Below are 22830 nucleotides of genomic sequence, written 5' to 3'. Positions count from 1 at the left end.
ACGCACCGGGGGGCGGGGCGGGGCGGGGTGGGGCCTCAGCCCGGATCAGAGGCCGCCAGAGGAGCGAGCGGGGTGGGCGGGTGGGTGGGGGTCTCACCGCCTCCCTCGGCAGCCCCCCGCCCTCCCTCCCGGTCGTGGCCGGGGGTGGGTGGCCGGGCTGCCGTGAGGCGGGCCAAGGCGGGCGGGCGGGCGGGCGGCCGGGCGGGCGGGGCGCGGATCTCGGAGGGGTCAGAACTGGCCCGAGGGGCGCGGCTTCAAACAGATGGGTTGGTTGGGGGGCGGAGGGAGAGAATGGAACTGACCATGCGTGTGTGTGTGTGTGTGTGTGTGTATGTGTATATATATATATATATATATATATATATATATATATATATATATATATATATATATATATATATATCAAGCGAAGTACCACGACGGTGCTGTGGGATATCATTAATTATAACGTCTTATAAAAAAAGTTTTGTGCCTTTATTTGTTCTACATCTGTTTTTGAAAACTGGTTAGCGGGAGGGGGGTGATGGGGCCCCCACAGGAAGTGGGCCTCGGGGGCCGAAAGGGCCTGGCTCTGGAGCCTGGTCGCAGCCAGGCCCTTCCCAGGTGCCTCAGGGGAGCGGGGTGTGTGTGTGTGTGTGTGTGTGTGTGTCCGTCCCCCTCCCCCCCCACCCCCCGTCAAGCCGCCTCTTCTCCAGACCGAGCATCCCCCAGATCCCTCCGCCTTATCCTCGCGGGGCTCCTTGGGGTCTCCAGGGGCCCCCCATCACCCTCGCCGCCCTCCTCTGCTCCTAATTCTGCCCACATCCCTTTTGAGGCGAGTCCCCCCCCCCCAGAACTGCACACCCAGGACTGCAGGTGTGGAGTGCTTTTTGTCGCCCCCACGGTGCACACGTGCCCTGGGAACAGCCAGCTTCGATGACTGCCGTGTGCCTTGGTGGGGCTGCCCGTGGGGGTTGCTCAGAAGGTCCATTCGGCCAGAATGCTGGCTGGAATGCCTCACAGGGACTCTGAAACCTCCAGTCTGGCTCCATCTCCACTGACTCCCAGTGTGCTTCTGGGCCTCAGTCAAGGTGCTCATATTGACCTTCAAAGCCCTATAAGGCTTAGGGCCAGCACACCTGAAGGACCGCCTACTCCCATGTAGACCTGCCCAACCGATAAGGTCGTCTTCTGAGGCCCTGCTTTGGTTGCCCCCGGGGTTTTTGAGATTGGGTGGGTGGCGGCGATCCAAGCAAGGGCCTTCTTAGTTATGGCACCAAAACTTTGGAATTTCCTCCCAGAGTTATCTGCTTCTCTCCCTCCATCATCTTCTGCCAGACTTTTCTGTTTTGGCTGGACATTCCCTCACTAACTCTTATTAGCCCTCCTCCCTGTTTGTGTGGTTTTATGTAACTCTTTTAAATATTTTTAGATATTTGTATTTTAAATGCCTTTTAATGTTTGCCACCTTGGGGACTCTGAATTGGATGGGAATTGTGAGGGTCTGCATGTCTTTGTCTACTGGTTCCCCCCCTCCTCCTTTGAACTCGTAAAAGCAGTTCACACCGTTTGGCATTTCCTGGCTTCAGGCGCCATATCTGTCAGGCCTTGGCTGGAATGCCTCCCCTCTGCATATGCCTCCCCTGCTGTGCTTTGATTCACTCCCTCTTGCCAGATTCGGCCTTGGAGACCAGATAGCCCTAACAAGCCCTCTGGGGTCGATTGATGTCTGTATTGTACCCATCTATCTTGTAGCTTCCCATAACATAGGTGTGAACTCTGTTACCCTGTAGGAGATATATTCTGTAGCTTTGGAGTCTTGCTCACTTGCAACTTTTACTCGTGTTTGGCCTATACTGTCTGAAGCCTTCAATAAACTCCTTGTTTATTGCATCAACGTCTGAGCAAGTGGTTTTATGAAGTTTGCACAGGTCGGTTGGGAACTCTCACAGGAATGCACCATTAAAATGCTTTTAATAATAATAAGAATGACTACAACTGGCCCCGTGGGCAGAAGTAACCACCTGCCACACGGGGCAGTTTCACAGTGGGCACCCAGAACACCACCTGGATGGAAATACACCAAAGAAAGGCAGGAGCCACCTTTCTCCAGAGGAAGAACCAGGCCTACCTTATTCTGGCCAGACTTCTTTGACAATGGCTCTCCGACGTCTCAGCCAGAGAACAGTCTTTCCTGCCCCCTTCCGCATGCAAAGCAAGTGCTGTAGCACTGAAGCATGGGCCCTCCCCAGCCCTGAACTCAGAGGGCACCATGTTGGCAACAAGACAGAAGGTCGCACCCAGCTGACAAATTAGAAGCTGGGAAGAGGTGAGTTGTGGTTATCTGTGTGGTTGACAGCGGATGAAATGCTTTCTTAAGCCTCCTGATACATGCTGAGAAAGTGTTGCATTTTGACTTTGGAGAACAGATTCTTGCTGAAAAGGTGAGAGCAGGGTTCTCTGTGTCCCTGGAGAGGGTCAGACGGCATGACAAGTCTGGTCCAAAAAACAGAAGCCCAGATCCCCAAAATGCACATCTACCCGCTGTTTATGCAACAGCTGCTTACATTTTTATTTGTTTCCACAATCAGTGCAGATAACAGTTAGGAACTGTGGTGCTGCCGTGTAGAAAGCTGATCCCCCTTCCATTCTGTATAGAACGGGTGCTCGAAGGCACCCCAAATACTTGTCCACAGGACACAGGCCTCCCTCTCCTGGCGACTTAGGGCTGGTGAACTGGAGCAGATGGTCCTTGCCTCTACATTGCTGAGCTCTGGATGTTTGTAACCAAACTCTACCCTGCTTCTCCTCTCTTCCAGTGTCCAGGGATATCGCTATATTTATGTCACGGCCCTTCCCTTCAATGAACAAACCCTTCATGAGGACTGTGTGGATCCAGAAGGCAATGCAAACAAACACCAGTGAGAATGTTTTGGGGTATTCTTAAAATAGGGTGCTACATCGAGGATCGCCGGGGTGGGGGAGTGAGCAGAGTGTAGGTGCTGTTGAGTCCCAGGCAGTTCTCAGCCTTCAGCCATAGCTGTGTGGGCTATTGGGGTTCATGGGGGAAGAGTCCTGACTTCTTGGCCGACCCTTCAGCTGCCAGAGCCGATGTCTGAGATTCTGCACTTGGCAGGTGACCAAGACACAGCCAGCGCGCATCAGCTGAGCACGGAGGAGGTGGGCAGCTGCATGTCGCTTTCTACGGTGGAACGTTGTTCGTGAAGCTTGGCCGGAGTGGCTGCTGATGAGATGCTGAATGTCCAGACTGTGTCTGAGGAGGGCAGGAGGGTCTGACTGGCTGCCAAGGCTCAGCAGGGGTGGTTTACCTGTCAACCAAGTCTTGACAGCATTGCACAAAGGCCCCCCTATCATCAGCTGGGCTGGATCGTGGAGTCTGTCCGAAGGTCTCCTGCAACAAGTAAATTGGGGTGGTGTTACGTGGTGCTGAAACTTTGCCCTCTTGCAGCCCAAGGCAAATGGGCTTCGGAGAGCAGGATTGTGAACACAAAGGGCTCAGGCCTGGTCACCGATCCAGTCAGTAGACTTGGGTCTGGGCTGGATAGCTTCCCAGGAAACACAGCCATTGACGGGACTGAGTGCCTATCCATACAAAGGAGCTCCTTGCACCCGGAAGCCTACACCTCTGTGACATGCTTTGTTTCTATTTGTGGGGAGGGGGGCGTATGAAGAGGTTCAGACCTGTCAGAATGTACCCCAGTACTCCCAAAGTTCCAGGCATAATGATCATTTACCTCCCAGAATTTGGGGTGTGTTTTAGGATTGGGGAGCTGCAGAAACGAGGGAGAGAAGGGCAAACAGCTGTTTGGCACTGCAGGTGCCCTCTGAATTCTAGAGGGCCATTATCTTCTATGGGAAGACCCGGGCTCTTGAGATCCAGAGGCCAGGTCCATCCCAATAAAACAGGCCCTTTCAAATGTGCCACCAAACAGCCAGGGAGCTCTCTACATAGTGAGCGGTAACATTCCTGCAGAATTTAAAGACCATGTAAAGAACAGATTCGCATTACTAAGTGCAAGCGAATGTAAACCAGAAGAATTATGGGGTTGAAACTAGAGATATTACCAAGGAAGAATGAACAAAGACTATTCCTGTAGCCAAAAGAAATGAAAAGCCTCAATGGATGACTGAGGAAACGCTTAAAATTGCCAAAGATAGACATGAAGCAAAAGTAAAAGGTGACAGAAACAATCAAAAGTCTAAATACAGCATTCCAGCAACTTGCACGTAGAGACAAAAATAACTATTATAATTACAGGAGATGAAGAGAGGGCAGAACTCCCCAATTCCTACTTTTCCTCAGTCTTCTCTTGCGAGGGCAGTGGTGCTCAACATGGCATAAACAGAACACGTGATGAGGGAAGAGGTTTGCATCCTAGGATTGGCATTGGGATAGTGCGCAAACACCTAGTTTCTTTAAATGAAACAAAGTCTTCAGGGCCAGATGAACTGCATCCAAGGGTACTCAAAGAACTTGCAGATGTAATTTCTGAGCCTCTGTCCATTATTTTTGGAAATTCTTGGAGAACAGGTGAGGTGCCAGAAGATTGGAGGTGGGCAAATGTTGTCCCCATCTTCAAGGGGGGGGGGGAAAGGAGGATCCGGGTAACTACCGACCCATCCGCTTGACGTCTATACCGGGAAAAGTTTTCGAACAAATCATCAAACAGTCAGTTCTCAAGCATTTAGAAAGGATGGATCTGATCACTATGAGCCAGCATGGGTTTCTCAAGCACAAGCCATGTCAGACTAATCTTATCCCCCCTTTTTTTTTTAGAAAGTTACTACTTTGCTGGATCAGGGGAATGCTGTAGACATAGTTTATCTAGATTTCAGTAAGGCTTTTGATAAGGTTCCACATAGTATTCTAGTTGACAAATTGGGAAAATGTGGGTTAGATCCTACTATTGTTAGATGGATCTGAAACTGGTAGACAGATCGTACCCAAGGAGTGCTAGTTAATAGTTCCTCGTCCACTTGGAGAGAAGTGACTAGTGGAGTTCCTCAGGGATCTGTCTTGGGCCCTGTGTTGTTCAACATCTTTATAAATTGTTTGGATGAAGGAATAGAGGGGATGCTTATTAAATTTGCAGATGATACTAAATTGGGAGGGGTAGCAAATACGGTAGAAGACAGAGCCAAGATGCAGGATGATCTTGACAGGCTGGAGAAGTGGGCTAGAACTAATAAAATGCACTTCAACAAAGACAAATGTAAAGTTCTGCATTTAGGTAGGAAAAATCAAATGCATAATTATAGGGTGGGGGAGACTTGTTTTAGCAGTAATGTGTGCGAAAAGGATCTTTGGGTCTTAGTAGACCAAACACTGAACATGAGTCAGCAGTGTGATGCAGTAGCTAAAAAGGCAAATGCGATCTTGGGCTGTATCAACAGTATAGTGTCCAGATCACATGAAGTGCTGGTATCGCTTTGCTCTGGTTAGACCTCACCTAGAGTACTGTGTTCAGTTTTGGGCACCACAATTTAAGAAAGATGTAGACAAGCTGGAACGTGTCCAGAGGAGGGCAACAAAGATGGTTGAGGGGTCTGGAGACCAAATCGTATGAGGACAGGTTGATGGAGTGGGTATGTTTAGCCTGAAGAGGAGAAGACTGAGAGGGGATATGATAACCATTTTCAAATACTTGAGGGGCTGTCACATAGAGGAGGGTGCTCAGTTGTTTTTGTCATGGGCTCTGGCATTTATGAGACAATTGTGCCAATAGAAGCACTGTATTTTGAAGACTCACTATTTAAAGTTGAATGCAATTATAGACTCCTCAGCTAAGAATGGAATGTTGGCCCTAAATCATTTAGTCTTGAAATATATACAAGTTGTTTGTAGTAGCAACAGAAATGATGTTGTCTTTGAAATGCTAGGCTGTGTAGGATTTTCCTTTGTTACAAGCCTTACAGTAGAAATTTGGCAAGCCTAGACATGTCTGACTCTGTGACCCTGTTTGAAATACAATTTTCCTGGAATCCAAACTGTAGCTCCAACTGTAGCTGTAGCTTAAGGTGTAAAATGAAGACATAAACCGGCTGTTAAAGAGGTTATGACCAGGAAGAAGATCTCATTATATGGGCACCAGGAAGAGGATCTCCTTATATGGTGTCCATACGGAATCCAGCAAAGGTTACTCCCCTACAAAATAGTGCAAATTCAGAACAAAACCGGAAAACCAGGTCTCAAAAAACATATAAAAGGAGGGACTTCCTGACCAAGAGTTAGAATTCCTAGCAGGTTAATACCTGATTGCCTGAATGGATCTCTCCATCCCTTGCATGGGATGTGGGCTCTCAGACCTTAATTCTTGCATGGATTGAGGCTCTTAGACCTTCCATATGGGTTAAGACTTTCTTGCCGAAAACGTCTCTCTAAGTATTCAGTCCTTGTGTGCTCTGAGTACTTACAGATTTCTCCAACATTTACGTCTTCCTGTGAGACTGGAGAACTCTCTAAATGGGGGATTCTTTTCAGATATCCAGCCCTTGTTAAGACTGGGTGTCTGGGCTGAATGCCTACAAACTTCTCCATCTTTTAAGTAAGATGGAGACTCTTAGAATCCATCAACCTTTGTGTGGGTTCTAGGAGCTTAGATCTCTCCATCTTTTTATGGAGGCATTGATCTCATTGATTATAGCAGGGATTGATGGGTTTTCACTAAGATCTGTCTGGCCTTTGCATAGGCATCATAAGAACATAAGAAAGGCTCTGCTGGATCAGACCAAGGCCCATCAAGTCCAGCAGTCTGTTCACACAGTGGCCAACCAGGTGCCTCTAGGAAGCCACTAACAAGACGACTGCAGCAGCACCATCCTGCCTGTGTTCCACCGCACCCAAAATAATAGGCATGCTCCTCCGATACTAGAGAGAACAGGCATGCAGCATGACTAGTATCCATTCTGACTAACAGCCATGAATACCCCTCTCCTCCATGAATATGTCCACTCTCCTCTTAAAGCCCTCCAGGCTGGCATCCCAGTCCTTACAGACATGGACTCACGAGCCTCTCCAGCTCTTCTATGAGCTGGAGATACTTGGAGATTCTTATTCTTTGCATGGAATCAGAGATCTCTCTAACAACCAGAGAGGCTTCTGAACAGTTCTTACACAGACTAAGGTCTTACACAGAACTCTTTAACATTTACACAGCTTTAAACTTACACATAACTTTACACATAGCTTTAAGCTTTGCATAGCTTTCTGGTTTTAGCAAAACAAGATGGCATACACACACACAGAGAGATCTCCCTGATCTTCACATAGACCAGAGGCCTTTCATAGGCTAAAAATACTCGAGATTTCTCTGTGGTTTCATGAACTTATTCCTGGCATGGACTGAAAATATGCTTCAAAGGCTCATAACCTCAGTTCTTACATAAACTCATGGAATCAGAGATTTTTCTAACCTTTGCATATACCAACGATACTTAAAGGCTAAAATAACACATAGAAGACCTTAAAGGTCTATTCATCCTTAACATGGATCGGGAACTTTTCAGATCTCTCTAGTCCTGCTGTACTGAGGAGGTTCACAACTGACGTGATTGAGTAAAGTGTACCTGCTTATTATTATATTCTGGATACTTTGAATTAAGATACTTTTAACTAAATCAGATTCTATGTACTGAACTAACCATTTTTACAAGATTTCTGTAACTTATATTTTCTGAATGAAATGTTACTGTTTTCAGGTTTGATACTCTCAAATAGAGGCATAGAGATTGCTTCAGATTGCTTGCAACATGAACATGTTTTAGACTCATAATGTCTGAACTTGTGTAACCTTTTAAGACTTTGTAACCATCTACATGCATATATACTACATTATGTGAAATAAACTGTACATACATTGATGCCCCTTTTCATAATTTATTGGAGCACTTCAAGAGAAAGCTTACTTCGATAAGAAGCATTGAGTCCTGCTTATTAGGTGTCTAACTGAATAAGATAACATACTTCTTCTCAGGAAGGGGTCAATTCTAAGAGCATAGGCACTGAAACGCACAGACCCGCGACATGTTCAGTTGCCCCAGAAGGTCGGACCAGAAACGGGTTGAAATTAAATCAAAAGAGTTTCTGTCTAGACATTAGGAAGAATTTTCTAACAGAGCGGTTCCTCGTTGGAACAGTCTTCCTCGGGAGGTGGTGAGCTCTCCTTCCCTGGAGGTTTTTAAGAAGAGGTTAGATGGCCATCCGTCAGCAACGCTGATTCTATGACCTTAAGCAGAAGATGAGAGGGAAGGCATCTTGGTCATCTTCTGGGCATGTAGTGAGGGTCACTGGGGGTGTGGGGTAGTGGTAGTGTAAATTTCCTGCATTATGCAGGGGGTTGGACTAGATGACCCTGGTGACCCCTTCCAACTCTATGATTCTAATAGCCAGTGTATAGAAATAGAAGAGAACAACAAAAAAGGAGGAACAAGAGATCTGTTCCACAAGATCCAAGTAATCGAAGGGAAATTTAAAGCACTGTTAGCCATGCTGACAGATCAACATGGAAATATATTAACTGAACAGGACAATGCCCCTTTAAAGTTTAAAGGGCTTTATTTTCAGTGGGACCCAGCCTCTGGACTCCAGAGACCAGGATACAGGAATCATAAGAAAAGCTATGCTGGATCAGACCAAGGCCCGTCAAGTCCAGCAGTCTACTTTACAGCAGTCGTAGAACCCCTGGCTGAAAAATCTGCTCTGGCTGTCCTTCTGTCTGCAGGCTTAGCAAGGTAGATACTTGGATGGGAGACCACCAAGGAAGCGTTTGCAGAGGAAGGCAATGACAAATCACCTCTCCTTAATCGCATGCCTTGAAAACCCATTGCTGGAGTCACCATAAGTTGGCAGCAACCTGACAGCACTTTACACTCCCAAATGTGATTTTATTGCATGTCACTTCGTATGCCACCTTGAGTAGGTTCTCTGGAGGGTGGGGCTTTTACACCACGGTCTGCAACATCTCACCCCCCATCTCTTTGGTTTTCTGGCTTAGTGTACAGATAGATGAAGAGCGACGGTCCCACTTCACTGTATTTAAGTCAGTCCTTTAACACAGGTCATAGTGTTACTGCAGCTTCTTTGCTTCAAAAGGGAAGCCTTGAAAAAGTCATCTAATTACTTTCTCAGCCTCCTCCCCTTAGGACAGTGCTGCTTCCCCTTAGGACAAGTGCTGCTTTGTGGGACCTTTGAAGTTGGCTGTTCTTCCTTCCCTCCCCACACACAGGGCCGGCCCATTGACTACACACACCTACCTAATCATGTCGAAGGGGCACCAACCAGACCTGTCGTTGCCCTGCCTGCCCGCATCATAATCACGGCCTGCCTTGATGCTCAGATTGGGCTGGAAGACTTTGGAAGTGCAACATGATAAATGAACAGAGCTCTGCCATTAAAAGACTGACAATATTCACTTGGCTACCTACCGAATTGTTCCAGCTTCCTGTTTTTTAATCCATTTGCTGTATTGCAGCTAAGGTACTAACAATTTGTATTTTTTTTTTTAATCACTGGTAGACATTAAAGTGTCTTTCTTCTAGCCTTTGTGACATGGTGCTTTGTGCCAGGAGAGGCTAAGAACCGACCACTTTTGGGGGGACGAACATGGATCGGATTGTGAAGAGCTCCAGAAGGATCTCTGCATACTGGAAGAATGGGCATTAAAATGGCAAATGAGATTCAATGTGAGTAAGTGTAAAGTGATGCATATTGGGGCAAAAAATCCCAACTTCACATATACACTGATGGGATCTGTGCTGGCAGCGACCGACCAAGAAAGGGATCTTGGGGTGGTAGTGGATAGCTCAATGAAGATGTCAACCCAGTGTGCAGCTGCTGTAAAAAAGGCAAATTCCATGCTGGCCATAATTAGACGAGGAATAGAGAATAAAACTGCTGATATCATACTGCCCTTGCACAAATCTATGGTGAGACCACACTTGGAATACTGTGTACAGTTCTGGTCACCACACCTAAAAAAGGATACTGCAGAGCTTGAGAAGGTGCAGAAAAGAGCAACCAAAATGATTAGGGGACTAGAGCAACTGTCCTATGGGGAGCGGTTAAGACGCTTAGGGCTGTTTAGCTTGGCAAGAAGGTGGCTGAGGGGAGACATGATTGAGGTCTATAAAATTATGCATGGTTTGGAGAGAGTGGACAGGGAGAGGTTTTTCTCCCTCCCCCTTAATACTAGAACACGGGGTCATCTGCTAAAACTGGAGGGTGAGAGATTCAAAACAGATTAAAGGATGTGGTGATGGCTGCCAGCTTGGAGGGCTTTAAGAGGGGAGTGGACATATTCATGGAGGAGGGTATTCATGGCTGTTAGTTAGAATGGATATTAGTCATGCTGCATGCCTGTTCTCTCTAGTATCGGAGGAGCATGCCTATTATTTTGGGTGCGGTGGAACACAGGCAGGATGGTGCTGCTCCACTCGTCTTGTTTGTGGGCTACCTAGGGGCACCTGGTTGGCCACTGTGTGAACAGACTGCTGGACTTGACGGGCCTTGGTCTGATCCAGCAGGGCCTTTCTTATGTTCTTATGGACCCAGCGTCAGAGGCGGTCTGCAGGTGTGAGGGTCCCAGACCATTAAGGGCTTCAAAGGTTAAAACCAGCACCTCGAACCTGATCTGGAAGCATATTGGCAGAGAAGAGGAAGAACAGAAACTCTCTAGGTGGGCCTTGAAATGAAATAGTTAAGAAAGATGTTTTGGTCAAGGGACTGTAGACTATGTTACTGTGTACTGTCTGTTGATGTAGGTATGTTCTTACTATGCAATTTCTGTACTGTTTAACATGTCGTGGTTTAGATGCTTATGTTTTGTTTCAAGGTTGTTTCAGGTTTCTACTTGTTTTCAGATTTCTGCAGTCTAGACCAATTGTGCTGTTGATTGGAAGCCCCATCCTGTTGACTGTATTTGACTCACATTAGGTAATATGCCTTCAGACTCAGTGACAAAGACGTACCATTAATAATGTAAAAAAAACCCAACCCCTAAAAACCAAACTTTCCTTGCTTCCTTCTCTCCTTCCCGCCCACCAACCAGCTACCTTTTATCTGCCCCATCTTCAGCTATATTATTAATTTACTTCATTTATATATCAGTTTTCTCCACAACGGGACCCAAGCAGCGTATGTCATGGTCTTCTCCTCAGTTTTATTCTCACAGCACCACTGTGAGGCAGGTTAGGCTGAGAGTGTGTGGTGGATCGCCCAGGTCGCCTGTTCATCCTCCATGGCAGTGAGGCAAACTAGATATTGCGGCATCCGCAGGTCCGACCTCTGGACGCCACCACCTTTTTAGAGCTTGAGCCATTTAAAAATGCCACAGCAAACCCAGGAGTTCTTCCCCCTCCACCACACGAACCTTTTCATGTACCAAAACAGCAGTGGGGGAGGGGGGGGCGGATGCCATCGTGTCTAGTTTCACCCACAGTGGGAATTCCAATCTAAGTCTCACAAATGCAAATCTGAAACTCTTAACAATTTCACCACCCTGGCTAGCGTGAGGTGGCGGCTGTTGACCAGGAGCAGGCAAGCAAGCAAGCAGCCAGGCCTGGATGAGTCATGCAAGTCAGTCACATGGCAGCAAACTACCTGCTGGTTGCTTCCATGACTAGCCCTTCAAAGGCCAAAAGGGCCCTGCCCCTTCCCCCCCACCTTCTACTGACAGAAACCAAGTCTTGAAGGCTGTCAATACTATTGTGGTTGTTTAACATGTCATGGTTTAGAGGCATATGCTTTGTTTCAAGTTTATTTCAGGTTTCTACTTGTTTTCAGAATCGCCCCACCCCCCTTGCAAACCTGGGACTTTTCTCAGAGTTGTAAAAAGTTCTGTCTTGTCTGTCCATGGCCTCAGACTCCAGATTTAAGTATCAACGGTTTATTTTATTTTATTTTATTTATTATTTAGATTTCTAACCCCCCCTCCCCGGCCAAAACCAGGCTCAGGGTGAGTTGGGGGCACACTGACAATTAGATATATTGATCTTGTCCTTGGTTATTACAACCAATCAACATATTTTCTGACTTTCATGTGCTTAGAAGAGGTGGCAAGAGACCGGAATACGCTCACAATTCTCCATGTCAGAATGAAGCGGCAGCATGTCTGAGGAAATGTAGCAATCCCACTGCCTGAGGGACTCATCTGAGACAGCCACAATGCCAGGCTTGAGCTGTGAGCAGCAACATTTGATACCATCAACCATGGCACCCTTGTGAAGAGGCTGGCTGGATTGGGAGTAAGGAGTACCATACTTTGGTGGTCCCTGTTCCGAGCCCAGGTCTCTCGGGACCACCTCGGGACTTCCCAGCCCCGGGCAAGAGCCAAACCCCCTGCCAACAGGGGAAGAACAGGGGTCCCACCGATGGGAGGAAGGTCCACCCCACCCGTCCTCTTCCCCGTTTGCTGCCCAACCTCCGCAGCTGAGCGCCAGGCCAAAGGGGCGAGATGCCGCGGACGCCGCCCCCAGGGATGGCCAGGAGCCGCTACCCAACCCCTACCTTTTCCCCACAGGGTCTCCATGGGCAGAGGGGGCTATCGCCCCGAAGGCAGCCCACCCGACGGCCGGCGAAGACGGGTCAACCCGGGGGCCGGGAAGAAACTGTGACTTGCCCAAGGTCACCCAGCTGGCTTCATGTGGAGGAGTGGGGAATCGAACCTGGCTCTCCAGATTAGAGTCCACTGCTCCTAACCACTGCACCGTGCTGACTTGGAGAAGAGACCTCCCTCAGAGCTGTTCCCAGAGCAGAAGGGGCAGAAAGGCCTCTGCTTCCTTCCACAAGAGTCAAGGGACAAGCCTCCCCATTCTGGCCCATGGGAGGGGATAAGAAGGGGGACAGAGGGAAAGGGATTGAGAGCAAAGGCCAGAGGGAGGGAGGAGGGAGCACAGGCAGAGGAAAGGAGCTACCTGCCCAAGGACACCTGGGGTGGGGAGGTGATGTCAGTGAAACCAGCAGCATCAAAGGCTCTTACTCCACCCACACAGGCTTTCAAAACAGCCACCATCACGCTTCAATGAAAGCCTAGCATTCAAATTTATACCCCAACTACAGATGCTGATGAGGAAGAAATTGAAAGCGTTTATGCAAGTACCCAGGAAAAATTTGATCACACACCTAAAGGAGATGCGCTGATATCTTAGGTGACTGGAATGCAAAGCAGGAAACAAATCCGAATTAAATATTGCTGGCAGATGGGGAAAATTAAAGCAGAAAGTGCCAAAGCAGGAATACATCTGAACATCAAGAAAATAAAATGACTACTGGGGGACAACACAACTCTTAAGGCGGACAATGAGGAAATTGAAATTGTTCAAGACTTTCTGTTCCTTGGTTCCATCATCAACCAAAAGGGAGAATGCGGCCAATAAATCAGAAGGATCATAGAGTCGGAAGGTACCTCCAGGGTCATCTAGTCCAACCCCCTGCACAATGCAGGAAATTCACAGCTACTTCCCCCAACATCCCCCCCAAGAAAATGTGGAATGGATTTCCCAGTAAGGTTTCTAAACCGTTCTGATGTGGGGATGACAGCCCCCCAAGGGGATAGAAAGCCCCTGGGACCCCCAGAAGTGTTCTGGGGTGGGGATGACAGACCCCCAAGGGGACTGAAAGCCCTGGGACCCCCAGAAGTGTTCTAGGGTGGGGGTGACAGCCCCTGGGACCCCCAGAAGTGTTCTGAAGTGGGGATGACAGCCCCCCAAGGGGATTGAAAGCCCCTGGGATCCCCAGAAGTGTTCTTGGGTGGGGATGATAGCCCCTGGCATGCCCAGAAGTGTTCTGAGGTGGTGGTGACAGCCCCCCAAGGGGACTGAAAGCCCCTGGAACCCCAAGTTCTAGAGTGTGGATGACAGTCCCTGGGACCCCCAGAAGTGTTCTGAGGTGGGGATGACAGACCCCCAAGGAGACTGAAAGCCCCTGGGACCCCCAGAAGTGTTCTAGGTGGGGATGACAGCCCCTGGGATGCCTAGAAGACCTCTAGGGTGGGGATGACAGCCCCTGGGACCCCCAGAAGTGTTCTGAAGTGGGGATGACAGCCCCTGCAATCTTATCAATGGCGACCAGCGCTTAGTTGCTGGAGCCTTGGGAGGCTGAGGATCAGCAGCTGGCCAGCTCCCATGGTGGCTCCAGTGCAAATTGGGGGGGTCAAAAGGGAGTGCTTCAGCGTTGCAGCACTGGCAGCTCTAAGCCAGCATCATGGACATCTGCTTGCAGGTGGAGCTTTCCTTTTTTGGTCCCTTCCTGACAGCCTTCCGCTCCCGGGGCCACCCCCACTAGTCAGAGAGTTCCAAGAAAACCCATGTGCGGCTGACCCCCAACTCCCCCAGGACTCGGGCCACCATGACGTGTCGGTCTTCTGCAGCCGCACAGGTGCCACCACTGCCACTCATCCATTCCTCATGGGGTCTGGCTGTCTTCTGAGGTTGGACATCCTACGCAAATGAAGCTGGGATCCCCAGGGCCTGAAGGGGTTGAGAACAGCCATCTGATCAGATGCATCATTCCCGTGGCTCGCCCCGGTGGTTGGATGCTTTTAGCCAGAGCCAAGTCGAAAAAAGGTCTGACAGAACTATCCGTCGGCCTGCCCCTGTCCAGCAGAGATGAGTTCATTCCTGTGTTGCACCTCCAAGCTTGGACACCAGCAGACCCTGCCCCCTCTTCAGGGGGTCCACTGAGGCGGGAAGAGATGTGACCACAAGGAGGCAGCTTGTAATGGCTTTATTGGAGGGATGGACCCTGGTCTCTGGATGCCCCCTCCCACTCGGGTGCCTAGGGGGGCCTGGCTGGGGGGTGGCTGTCTGTCGGGTGAGGGTCCCTCCAGTCCTGGGGTGGGGTTGGGGGCCCACCAAGGCAGACTGTGCCTCCACTCAGGGTTACCGTCCATCGACAGTCATGGGATCGAGGTCTGGGGTGGCCTCCCGCATCTCCTGCCACAAAGCTTTGCACACCCACTCCCTAGTCAGCCTCCTCTTCTTTGGCCACTGAGTTTCCAGCTGCCAGAGCCCCTTGGCGGGGTCGGGTGGGAGCTGGAGGAGCCCCTGGTGGATGGCAATGCTATACAGCATGGCACACACGGCAAACAGCTTCACCACTCACTCCGACTGCATCGCCCGGTAACCCCCCGTGTGGTGGAGGCAGTGGAATCGCCTCTTCAGCTGCCCAAAGGCCTGCTTAATGATCATGCACATCTTGCAATGCACTTGGTTGTAGAGGCCTCGATTGGCTGGCACATCCACCAGGTAGAGCGTGAAGAGGTAGGGCCTCAGCGGGTATCCATGGGACTGGCCATCCATCGTTCTTGGGCCCCTGCCCCCCACTCACCGAGAAGCCAGCCTTTGCCCTCGGGTCAGTTCTCCAGAAGGATGCGCAGGCCAGAGGAATCAAAGAATTGGATGTCATGCACGCTGCCCGGGAACTTGGCCAACAGGTTGGTGAAGAGGCCTCAGTAGTTGCAAGTGGCCTGGACGTTGATGCTGTAGAAGCAATGGTGGTTCTAGTAGAGGTTGGCTTCCTCGTGGGGGGCCAGGAGGGTGATGTGGGTGCAGTCAAAGGCACCAAGGATGCCGGCGAAGATCTGGAAGCCTGCCCAAATGGGGGCCAGTCGCGCCGCCTCAGTGGAGAACTCGATGTGGCAGCGAATGTTGGTGACCGTGGAGTCCAGGAAGGCGTGGAGGCAGCGGCATGCCAAGGAGGGGGACACCTCCAGGACATCAGTAAGCACCCCCTGGAAACTGCCGGTGGCCAGGAATCACAGGGACAGCAGCACTTTCTGCAGGACGGGGTCTAGGGCTTTGAAGAGGACCCTGGAGAATGAGAGCCACCTCCACCTCCTCACTATGGTTCTGATCCAAATCAGGCTGCCCTGTCCAACGGCTGCCCTATCCAGGCGGAAGCAGTCAAGGCAATAGCTGCCCGAGAGCAGGAGGGTGATGATGCGCTCCCTGTACCTGCGGGCCCGATGACAGCAACAGCCCCGGAGATCCACCCACAAGGACACAGCCGGCAGCAAGTGGACCACTCTCAGGCAGGCCAGGGTCAGGGCAGGGAAGATGAGACACAGGCAGGTCTGGAATGGGGCTCCTGCCTGGCCGCCACAGATGCTGGCTCCAGGCACTTTGCCACGGCCAGGCTCGCCTGTCAAGACGGGGCACCCTGGAATGCAGCCCAGACAATGGAGTCGGGGCCCAGCCACCTCCCCCACGCTCCACAGCTGCAAGGTGCCAAGGTCACCTAGGCTGCTGAGCGGCCCTTATCCCCCAAGCTCCCAGGCTGGCCGACCCCCCCCCCCATTCCCAAGGCATCCATGGAAGTTTGCGGAGTCCAGTAAGGCTGGATGCACCCTGTCCCAACAGCCCAACCAGACAAACGCCGAGAAAGTCCACCTGTTTGAGAGCATGGCAGAGAATGTACTGCTCGCCATCCCCCTGAAGAGGCATGTGGTGACACAGGTGTGCCAGCATGAGTTCTGGGATGAGGCGGCCAAGACAGGTCTCCACCCTGGCCCAGGTGACCAGGACAGGCCCCTCATGTCTGAAGCGGTGTAACGACTCATTTGGCAGAGCCAAGAAGTGAGTGCGGCATCTAGTGGTGCAGGGGCACTCCTTCGAGCACGCCTTGTCCACAGGGCTGGAGGGGCCCAAGAGCGTCTTGCGCCCTCTTATCCTGGCTGCAGCAGTGGAGGCGAGAGGTGTCAGGGCTCTGCGTGGTGAGTGTGAGGGGGTGCACGGCCACCCCTGCCTCCCTCCCAGTGCCTCCCCTCTGTCTTGCAGTATTAATCAAAATGTACAGTACAGTTTATGTTTCAAGATAGAGAACACTGACTCTACTCCCAGCAGTCGTCGTTCCACCCCTGGGGCTGTCAATTCGGTCCCAGACAACTTGTGCTAATCCCAGGGGCTGTCCTCCCCACCCTAGAACACTTCTGGGGGTCCCAGGGGCTTTCTTACTGGGAAATCTTTGCAACTCTTTTTGAGCTGTAATGTATTTCAATGGAGTCAATGCAAGTCCACCGACACCCCCCTCTCCCATTATCTTCAGGGGGCTGGGCAGCCTCTCCCATTGCTTCCAATGGGCTGACTTGTCATTCGTTTTAGTACATCCCCATGAGGGAGTCTGAAAGCGGCTTACAACCGCCTTCCCTTCCTCTCCCAGCCAGCCAGCCACCCCCCCCCCCCGACGGGGCACCGCGGAGGGAGGGAGGGAGGGAGGGAGGGAGGGAGAGAGAGCCCGGGACTGAAGCCGGCCGGAGGCGGCGGCGGCGGCAGGGCTCACCTGGGCCAGGGCGCCGGCGGGCGGAAGCTGGACGGCGCGGGCGAAGCGGCGGCCAGGGCGCCGGGCAGGGGGCTCAGCAGCGGCAGCAGCAGCAGCAGCAGCAGCAGCACGAGGCGGCGGCGGGCCGGCGGGCGCTCCATGGCCACTGCGGAGGGCAGGAGGCGGCCGGCCACGGAGGTTCCCGCCGCCCTCGTTCCGGCTCGTGGAACCGGCTGGGCCGGCGGCGGCACTCCCGAGCCGGTCGGGCGCCGCCTCCGCGGCCGCGCTCCGGCCCGGCGGCTGAAGACGCCCTGCTGGGGGCCCCGCCGGCGACTCGGGGCACAGCCCTTCGCAGCCGGCCTGGGAAAAGCACCTCCCCGCTGAGGCTGCCGCTGCCATTGGGGAGCCCGTGGCACCCCGGCTCAGCCGCCCGCCCGCGGGGCATCATCCCTCCTGCCCGCTCCGCCAGCCAGCCTCCGGGCGCGCAGCAGCCGCCGCAGCTGGCCGCAGGGGCCTGCCGGATCACGCAGCAGAGCCTCCGCCGGGCCGCCCTGTCCAGCGTGCGAAGCGGGGGGGGGGCAGCCCCAGGCACGCCTCGCGCGCCCTCAGCCGCCGCCGCCTCCTGCCGCTCGTGCTCGAGCAAGCCGGGCGGGCTGCAGAACGGTGCTGGGCCGGCGCGCCTTCCTCCCCCCACCCACGCATAGCCGGGATGACCCCAGGCTTTCCCCCTCCAGTGGGGGGCCCTCCCCGCGCCTTTCCCCTTGCCCAGCTCCACACCACTGCCTGGGAAATAGAGGGCTGCAGCCGAAGGCCCCCAGCCCGGCACCCCTCCGCCTTGGCCAGCCTGTCTGCCTGCTGGGCCCCGAGGTCAGGGGCGAAGGTGCCAGCCTGGGAGCGCCTTTGGCTGCCTCCCCTCCTCTGGGGCTGGAGCCCAGGCCCCTTGTGCAACACAGGCGCTCCTCCCCAGTGCCACCCGGCGCGGGTGGGGGGGGGGAGACATAAATCCAGCCACTGTACCAGAGGACTGCAAAGTAGCAATTTTTTAAAAAGGGGTCCAGAAGGGGACCAGGAAATTACAGGCCAGCCAGCCTAGCATCTGTCCCAGGCAAATGAGCAGAAACTGTAATCAAGGACAGAATTAGAGGACAAAGCCTGCTGTGTGTGTGTGGGGGGGGAATTAGCACGGTGTGGCCATCTGAGCCAGGGCACTCCTAGCGACCCAGTTGGAAGAGAATATGGCTAGGCTGGAAGGGACCCTGGCTGGAGGGTGGGGCCCACTCCCCCCACCAGCACAGTAGAAAGGCTGTTGCAGGCCAGCTGTGGGGGAGAGGGCAGGGCAGCAGCGCAAGGCCAGAGGAAGTGAGGTGGATCCTCCTGGCGGACACAAGGTAGCAGGGAGGCGGCGTCTGAGGCCAGAGCAGCGAGGGGTGAGGCAGCCGCCCTCCTTCAAGCGGACCCAAGGAGGAGCCGGCAGTGGGCAGTGCTGAGCCCAGGAGCAGTGGCGGGGGTGGGGGAGGCAGGAGAGAACGGGCTTCTTCAGGCCTGAGGGGGCTCCTATTTGGGCAGCAGGGCACTTTGAGGAAGTGAGGGGAATGCCTCAGGTTAAGGCACCCAGAGGAGGAGCTCGAGGGGTTTGTGATCAAGTGGCCGGGGACCTGGTAGGAGGCCGCGGGGGTCTGTGACACACGGCTGCTGCCGAGGGAAGCCCCGCCTCACCAACCTTTTGGTGCTCCTTGGTAAAGCGAACAGGTGTGTAGACAAGGGTGACCCAGCAGACACTGTAGACTTGGACTTTCAAGAGGCTCCTGAGTAAAGTTAGCAACTGGTTAAACTTCAGGAAGCAAAGAGGGCAAAATATTGCAGAGCTGGAAAAAGTCCGCAAGAGGGCAACCAAGATAATGAAGGTGCTGGAGCCCCTTTCCTATGAGGAAAGGCTGAAGAGTCTGGGACTTTTCAATATACGGGGGAAGAGACCTTTTGTCAGGCTTCAGCAAATGCACGGCTTTTCAGGCAATAAAACTCCAATCCAGACAGAGCAGCGATTCAAGAATTTATTCCGAAAGTCAGTGATTTCAGTAAGGAGACGAGCAAGGCTGGAATACATGGCTGGGGGAGTATGGATACATATTTAGGGCTGGTACAATAGGGTTACAAGAACAAAGAGACAATGTAGTCGTTTCCTGCCGGTAACGACTTAAGTAAAATTGAAATAGAAACAATTGTGAGCAATCAGTGGAGGAGATGGCCAGGCTCTCGGCTTTGTGCTCGGGACCCGATATCAGATCGGAGATTTACATGGGCGGGTCCCAATACAATTGTAAATCTCTGGCCGGAGCTCGTGTGCAAAACAGGGCGGGGGGAGGAGTGCACGGAGAACTACATCTTGTTCGTGGGGAAACCATCTTGTTTGGGGACGGAGCTGTTAGAAGCTCTATCTGACACCTTTAAGGGGAGACACAACAGTCATTTCTACCGTTATGCTTGGGGTGGAGGAAGTGGATACGGAGAGGTTTTTTGTCTCTCTCCCATAATATTAGACCTCAGGGGCACCCAGTGAAGTTGATAGGCAATAGGTTCTTCTTTACGCTCTGTGCTGTTAGATTGTGGAATTCACTGCCAGTGGAAACAGTGATCAACAGCAGCATATATGGCTTTAAAGAGGGGCCAGAGAATAGGGCCATCAATGGCTGCTAGCTGTGGTGGGCTTAGGGCACCTCCATATACAGAGGCAGCAAACCTCACAATCCCACCACCAGGAGGGAGCAGCAGGGGACGGCTTTGGCCCCTCTGGGCCCTATTGTTGGCCCTCCTGGGAGGCTTGTTGGCTACTGTGGTGAAACAGTTTGCTGGACTAGATGGACCCTCACTTGTCTGATCCAGCAGGGCTCCTCTGATGTTGTGTGTGTGTGTGTGTGTGTGTGTGGCTGGGGGCTGGGGAGTAAAACTTAACCATGGGGAACAGCCAGCAGGTGGCAGCCTGAGGACTGCCGTTGGCCCAGAGGGACAGATGGGAGGAGCTGGTCCTTGAGATACTTGGGACTGAGGCTGTGAGGAGCTATAAGGGTCATCAGAGCACCAGGAGTTGGTGGTCTTGGGGTCTGGGCTGTGGGTCCCAGGAAGACTTGGAGAAGGCTCTGAAGAGGCAGCACAGAACTGGTGCGAACAGATAAATACTGTCCTGAGGGATGTCAACATGCATGTGGAGCCCCCCACCCCGTTCTCTCCCTGACCACACACACGGTCACGCAGCTCAGTTTTGAGACCTGCAGAAGCTGACCCTGAAACAGGACACCCACATGCCCAACCGAGGATTGAGCATGATTTCAACGCAGCAAAAATGTTCCCAGCCAGAGGAAGGAAAGCTCTGTAGTTGCCTGCTAAGAACGGGCAATGTGGGAAAGGGAGACGGGTTCAATGGTCCCTCTTCCCACTTAAGGGGGTTCAATTTGGTATCCAAATATCCACTATTTTCAAGCAGCGCCTGCCCACTGTCAGTGGCAGATCTGGGGAGGCTCTTGGCAGACAGCGCCCAGCCCCCCTTCCCCTCCCTCACCTGCTGCGCATCCTGCCCCTGCTCACAAGCCCCCCCCAAGACACTTGCACCCCATTCACCCCCGCTCCCCCCAACAGCACTGGCTGGTGTGTTCAGTATGTAGTGCTGCCCCTGTGCACAACCTGCGTGCACTCCTCAGTCAAATGCCGGGCGCCTGGACAGTGGCACGCATGCAAACAACTGAGCCGGGAAGGACCTGAGGACAGGTGGGGAGTCAGGCCCGGCAGGAAGAAGCTCTCTGGGCCCCAGCTGCTGCTCCGCCTCAGGGTCTGCTGCTGCCGGCCCTGCCAGTCCTGTTGGGAGAGCCCTCCTGGAGCCCGGAGCCCTGGGGGCTGCCCACAGGGGTGGCCTTCCGTGCCCCACTCAGCCAAGCCCAGCCAGAACCCCTCGGCAAGATCCGGGAGGGCTCGGCTGGGCTCTTGATGCCGTGCCCCTCCCCGGCGGCGGAGGGCCACAACTGCCTGTTGTGCCAGGCAGGAGGCTGGGAGGAGCCCGTGGGAGCCCCTGTGCCCAAAGCCCTCCGGGCAGCAGCCTCTCCAGGGCCCAGCAAGGAGGCCTCCCTCCCCCGACCCCCATCGGACTCGCTCCCTAGGAAGCCCCCTGGGGCACCAGAACCCCACCCCCACCCCTTTGTACAGTTCTGCAGAGAGAAAGGACCTGTGGGCGGGGAAAAACACCGTTGCGCTGACCTGTAACTGTTGTTCAGACATGGTAGAGGGGCTAGGGCTCTGTCTGTCATAAAGTGCCCCTTTTAAACGCCTTGCCCCATCGTTACGGGCCCTCCCAGTCAGGCGGCAGCAAGCCCGGCAAGGAGAGGGGACAGGAGACTCCCCCAAACATAGAACGCACCTGTCACGGCCGTCCTGCCTCGACATGTTGGGGCCACAGACAGAACACTTTCTGAAAGGCGCCATAGTGAAATCACCAGAAAATGGTAGAACAGGAAGCTCCACGAAGTCCTCTTCCCACGGCGGCGAAGTGAGAACGGAGGGATGGCCGCTCCCGCCCCCTCCGTCACGTGACCCAAATGGCGGGAAGAGCCGTTGACAGGAGGGGGGGGAGCGTCCCCATCTCTAGGCACAGAAGCTTCGAGTCAGGCTCCGCGGCTGGCCTGCGCATGCGCAGATCCCACGTGGGACTGCCCAGAGGCCACGACAATGTAAGCGGGTGTTTCATCCCTCCGCGCCGTCGCCCTGCCCAGAAGGCCCCGCTTTCAGAGCGGTGCGTCGCCCGCCGCCCCCCCCCCGGGCCTGCCCACTCTGGGTGGGGCCCTGCCCGGAGACGCGGGAGGAGGCTCAGGAGGGAGTCCGCTCTCCCGAGCACCAGCCCCCTTCCCCGCCCCCCCCCCGGAGGACTGAGACCGGCAGTCTGGAGGTTGGCAACCAGCACCCCCGCCCAAGCCACAGGAGAAGGTGGGGGGAAGAGAAAGCATCTCCCCCCCCCCGCAGGAAAGATCGGCCGCCGCCGCCCTGCACGGACCGCGCCCCCCCCCGGAGGGTCCGCTCAGGGGGTTCCCGCCCCCCCGGCCTCCAGGAGCCTGAGGCTCCTGCAGACCCGCCCCCCCCCCCGGCGGCGCTTCCTCCGGGCGCGCAACACCGTGGGGGGCTCCTGGGGGCCACCCATCTCCCCCGAGGCGAGACCATCGCGGCGGCGGCGGCGGCGCCTCCTCCTCCCGGTTTCCCCTGCTGGGGCGCAACAGGCACCCTCCGTCGGGCGAGGAGCGCGCCTCTCCCGGCCAATCACAGGCCGGCGCGGACGGGCCAAGCGGAGGCGCCGCCCCGCCGCGCGAAGGGGCGTTCCCTCGCTCCCGCCCTGGCCGGCTCGGCGGGCGAATGGGTGGGCGCTGCGTGGGCGGGGCCGCCTCCCATTGGCCCCCTGCCGGCGTGGGTGCGCGTGCGCGCGGCGCCCGGGCTGGGTCGGGTTCCGCCGCCGAGGCAAGATGGCGGCGGCTGAGGCGGCAGCCGCGGGGGACGGAGCAGCGGCGGCTGAGGCGGGTCGGGCGCGGAGGCGATGAGACGCGGCGGCC

At 53.8% G+C, this 22830-nt stretch overlaps 1 protein-coding gene across 1 annotated transcript in view; it reads right to left on the bottom strand.

The window, feature by feature from the left end:
* GCNA (germ cell nuclear acidic peptidase) overlaps positions 1 to 15294 on the bottom strand; it is a 33340-nt gene extending 18046 nt beyond the window's left edge. Inside the window, exons 1-4 of the mRNA XM_056846680.1 lie at positions 15098 to 15294; positions 12075 to 12334; positions 9253 to 9349; positions 98 to 252 (exon numbers count right to left, since the gene is read on the bottom strand). Of these exons, the coding sequence (XP_056702658.1) occupies positions 98 to 252; positions 9253 to 9349; positions 12075 to 12334; positions 15098 to 15294 (709 nt within the window). The remainder of the gene's footprint in view (positions 1 to 97; positions 253 to 9252; positions 9350 to 12074; positions 12335 to 15097) is intronic.
* Positions 15295 to 22830: the final 7536 nt, after the last annotated feature.

Source organism: Euleptes europaea, chromosome 3 (assembly GCF_029931775.1).
Source record: "Euleptes europaea isolate rEulEur1 chromosome 3, rEulEur1.hap1, whole genome shotgun sequence".
In the NCBI taxonomy this organism is placed as follows: Eukaryota; Metazoa; Chordata; class Lepidosauria; order Squamata; family Sphaerodactylidae; genus Euleptes; species Euleptes europaea.
The sequence above is the reverse complement of the archived record's forward strand: the minus strand, read 5'-3'. Positions and strand labels throughout refer to the sequence as shown.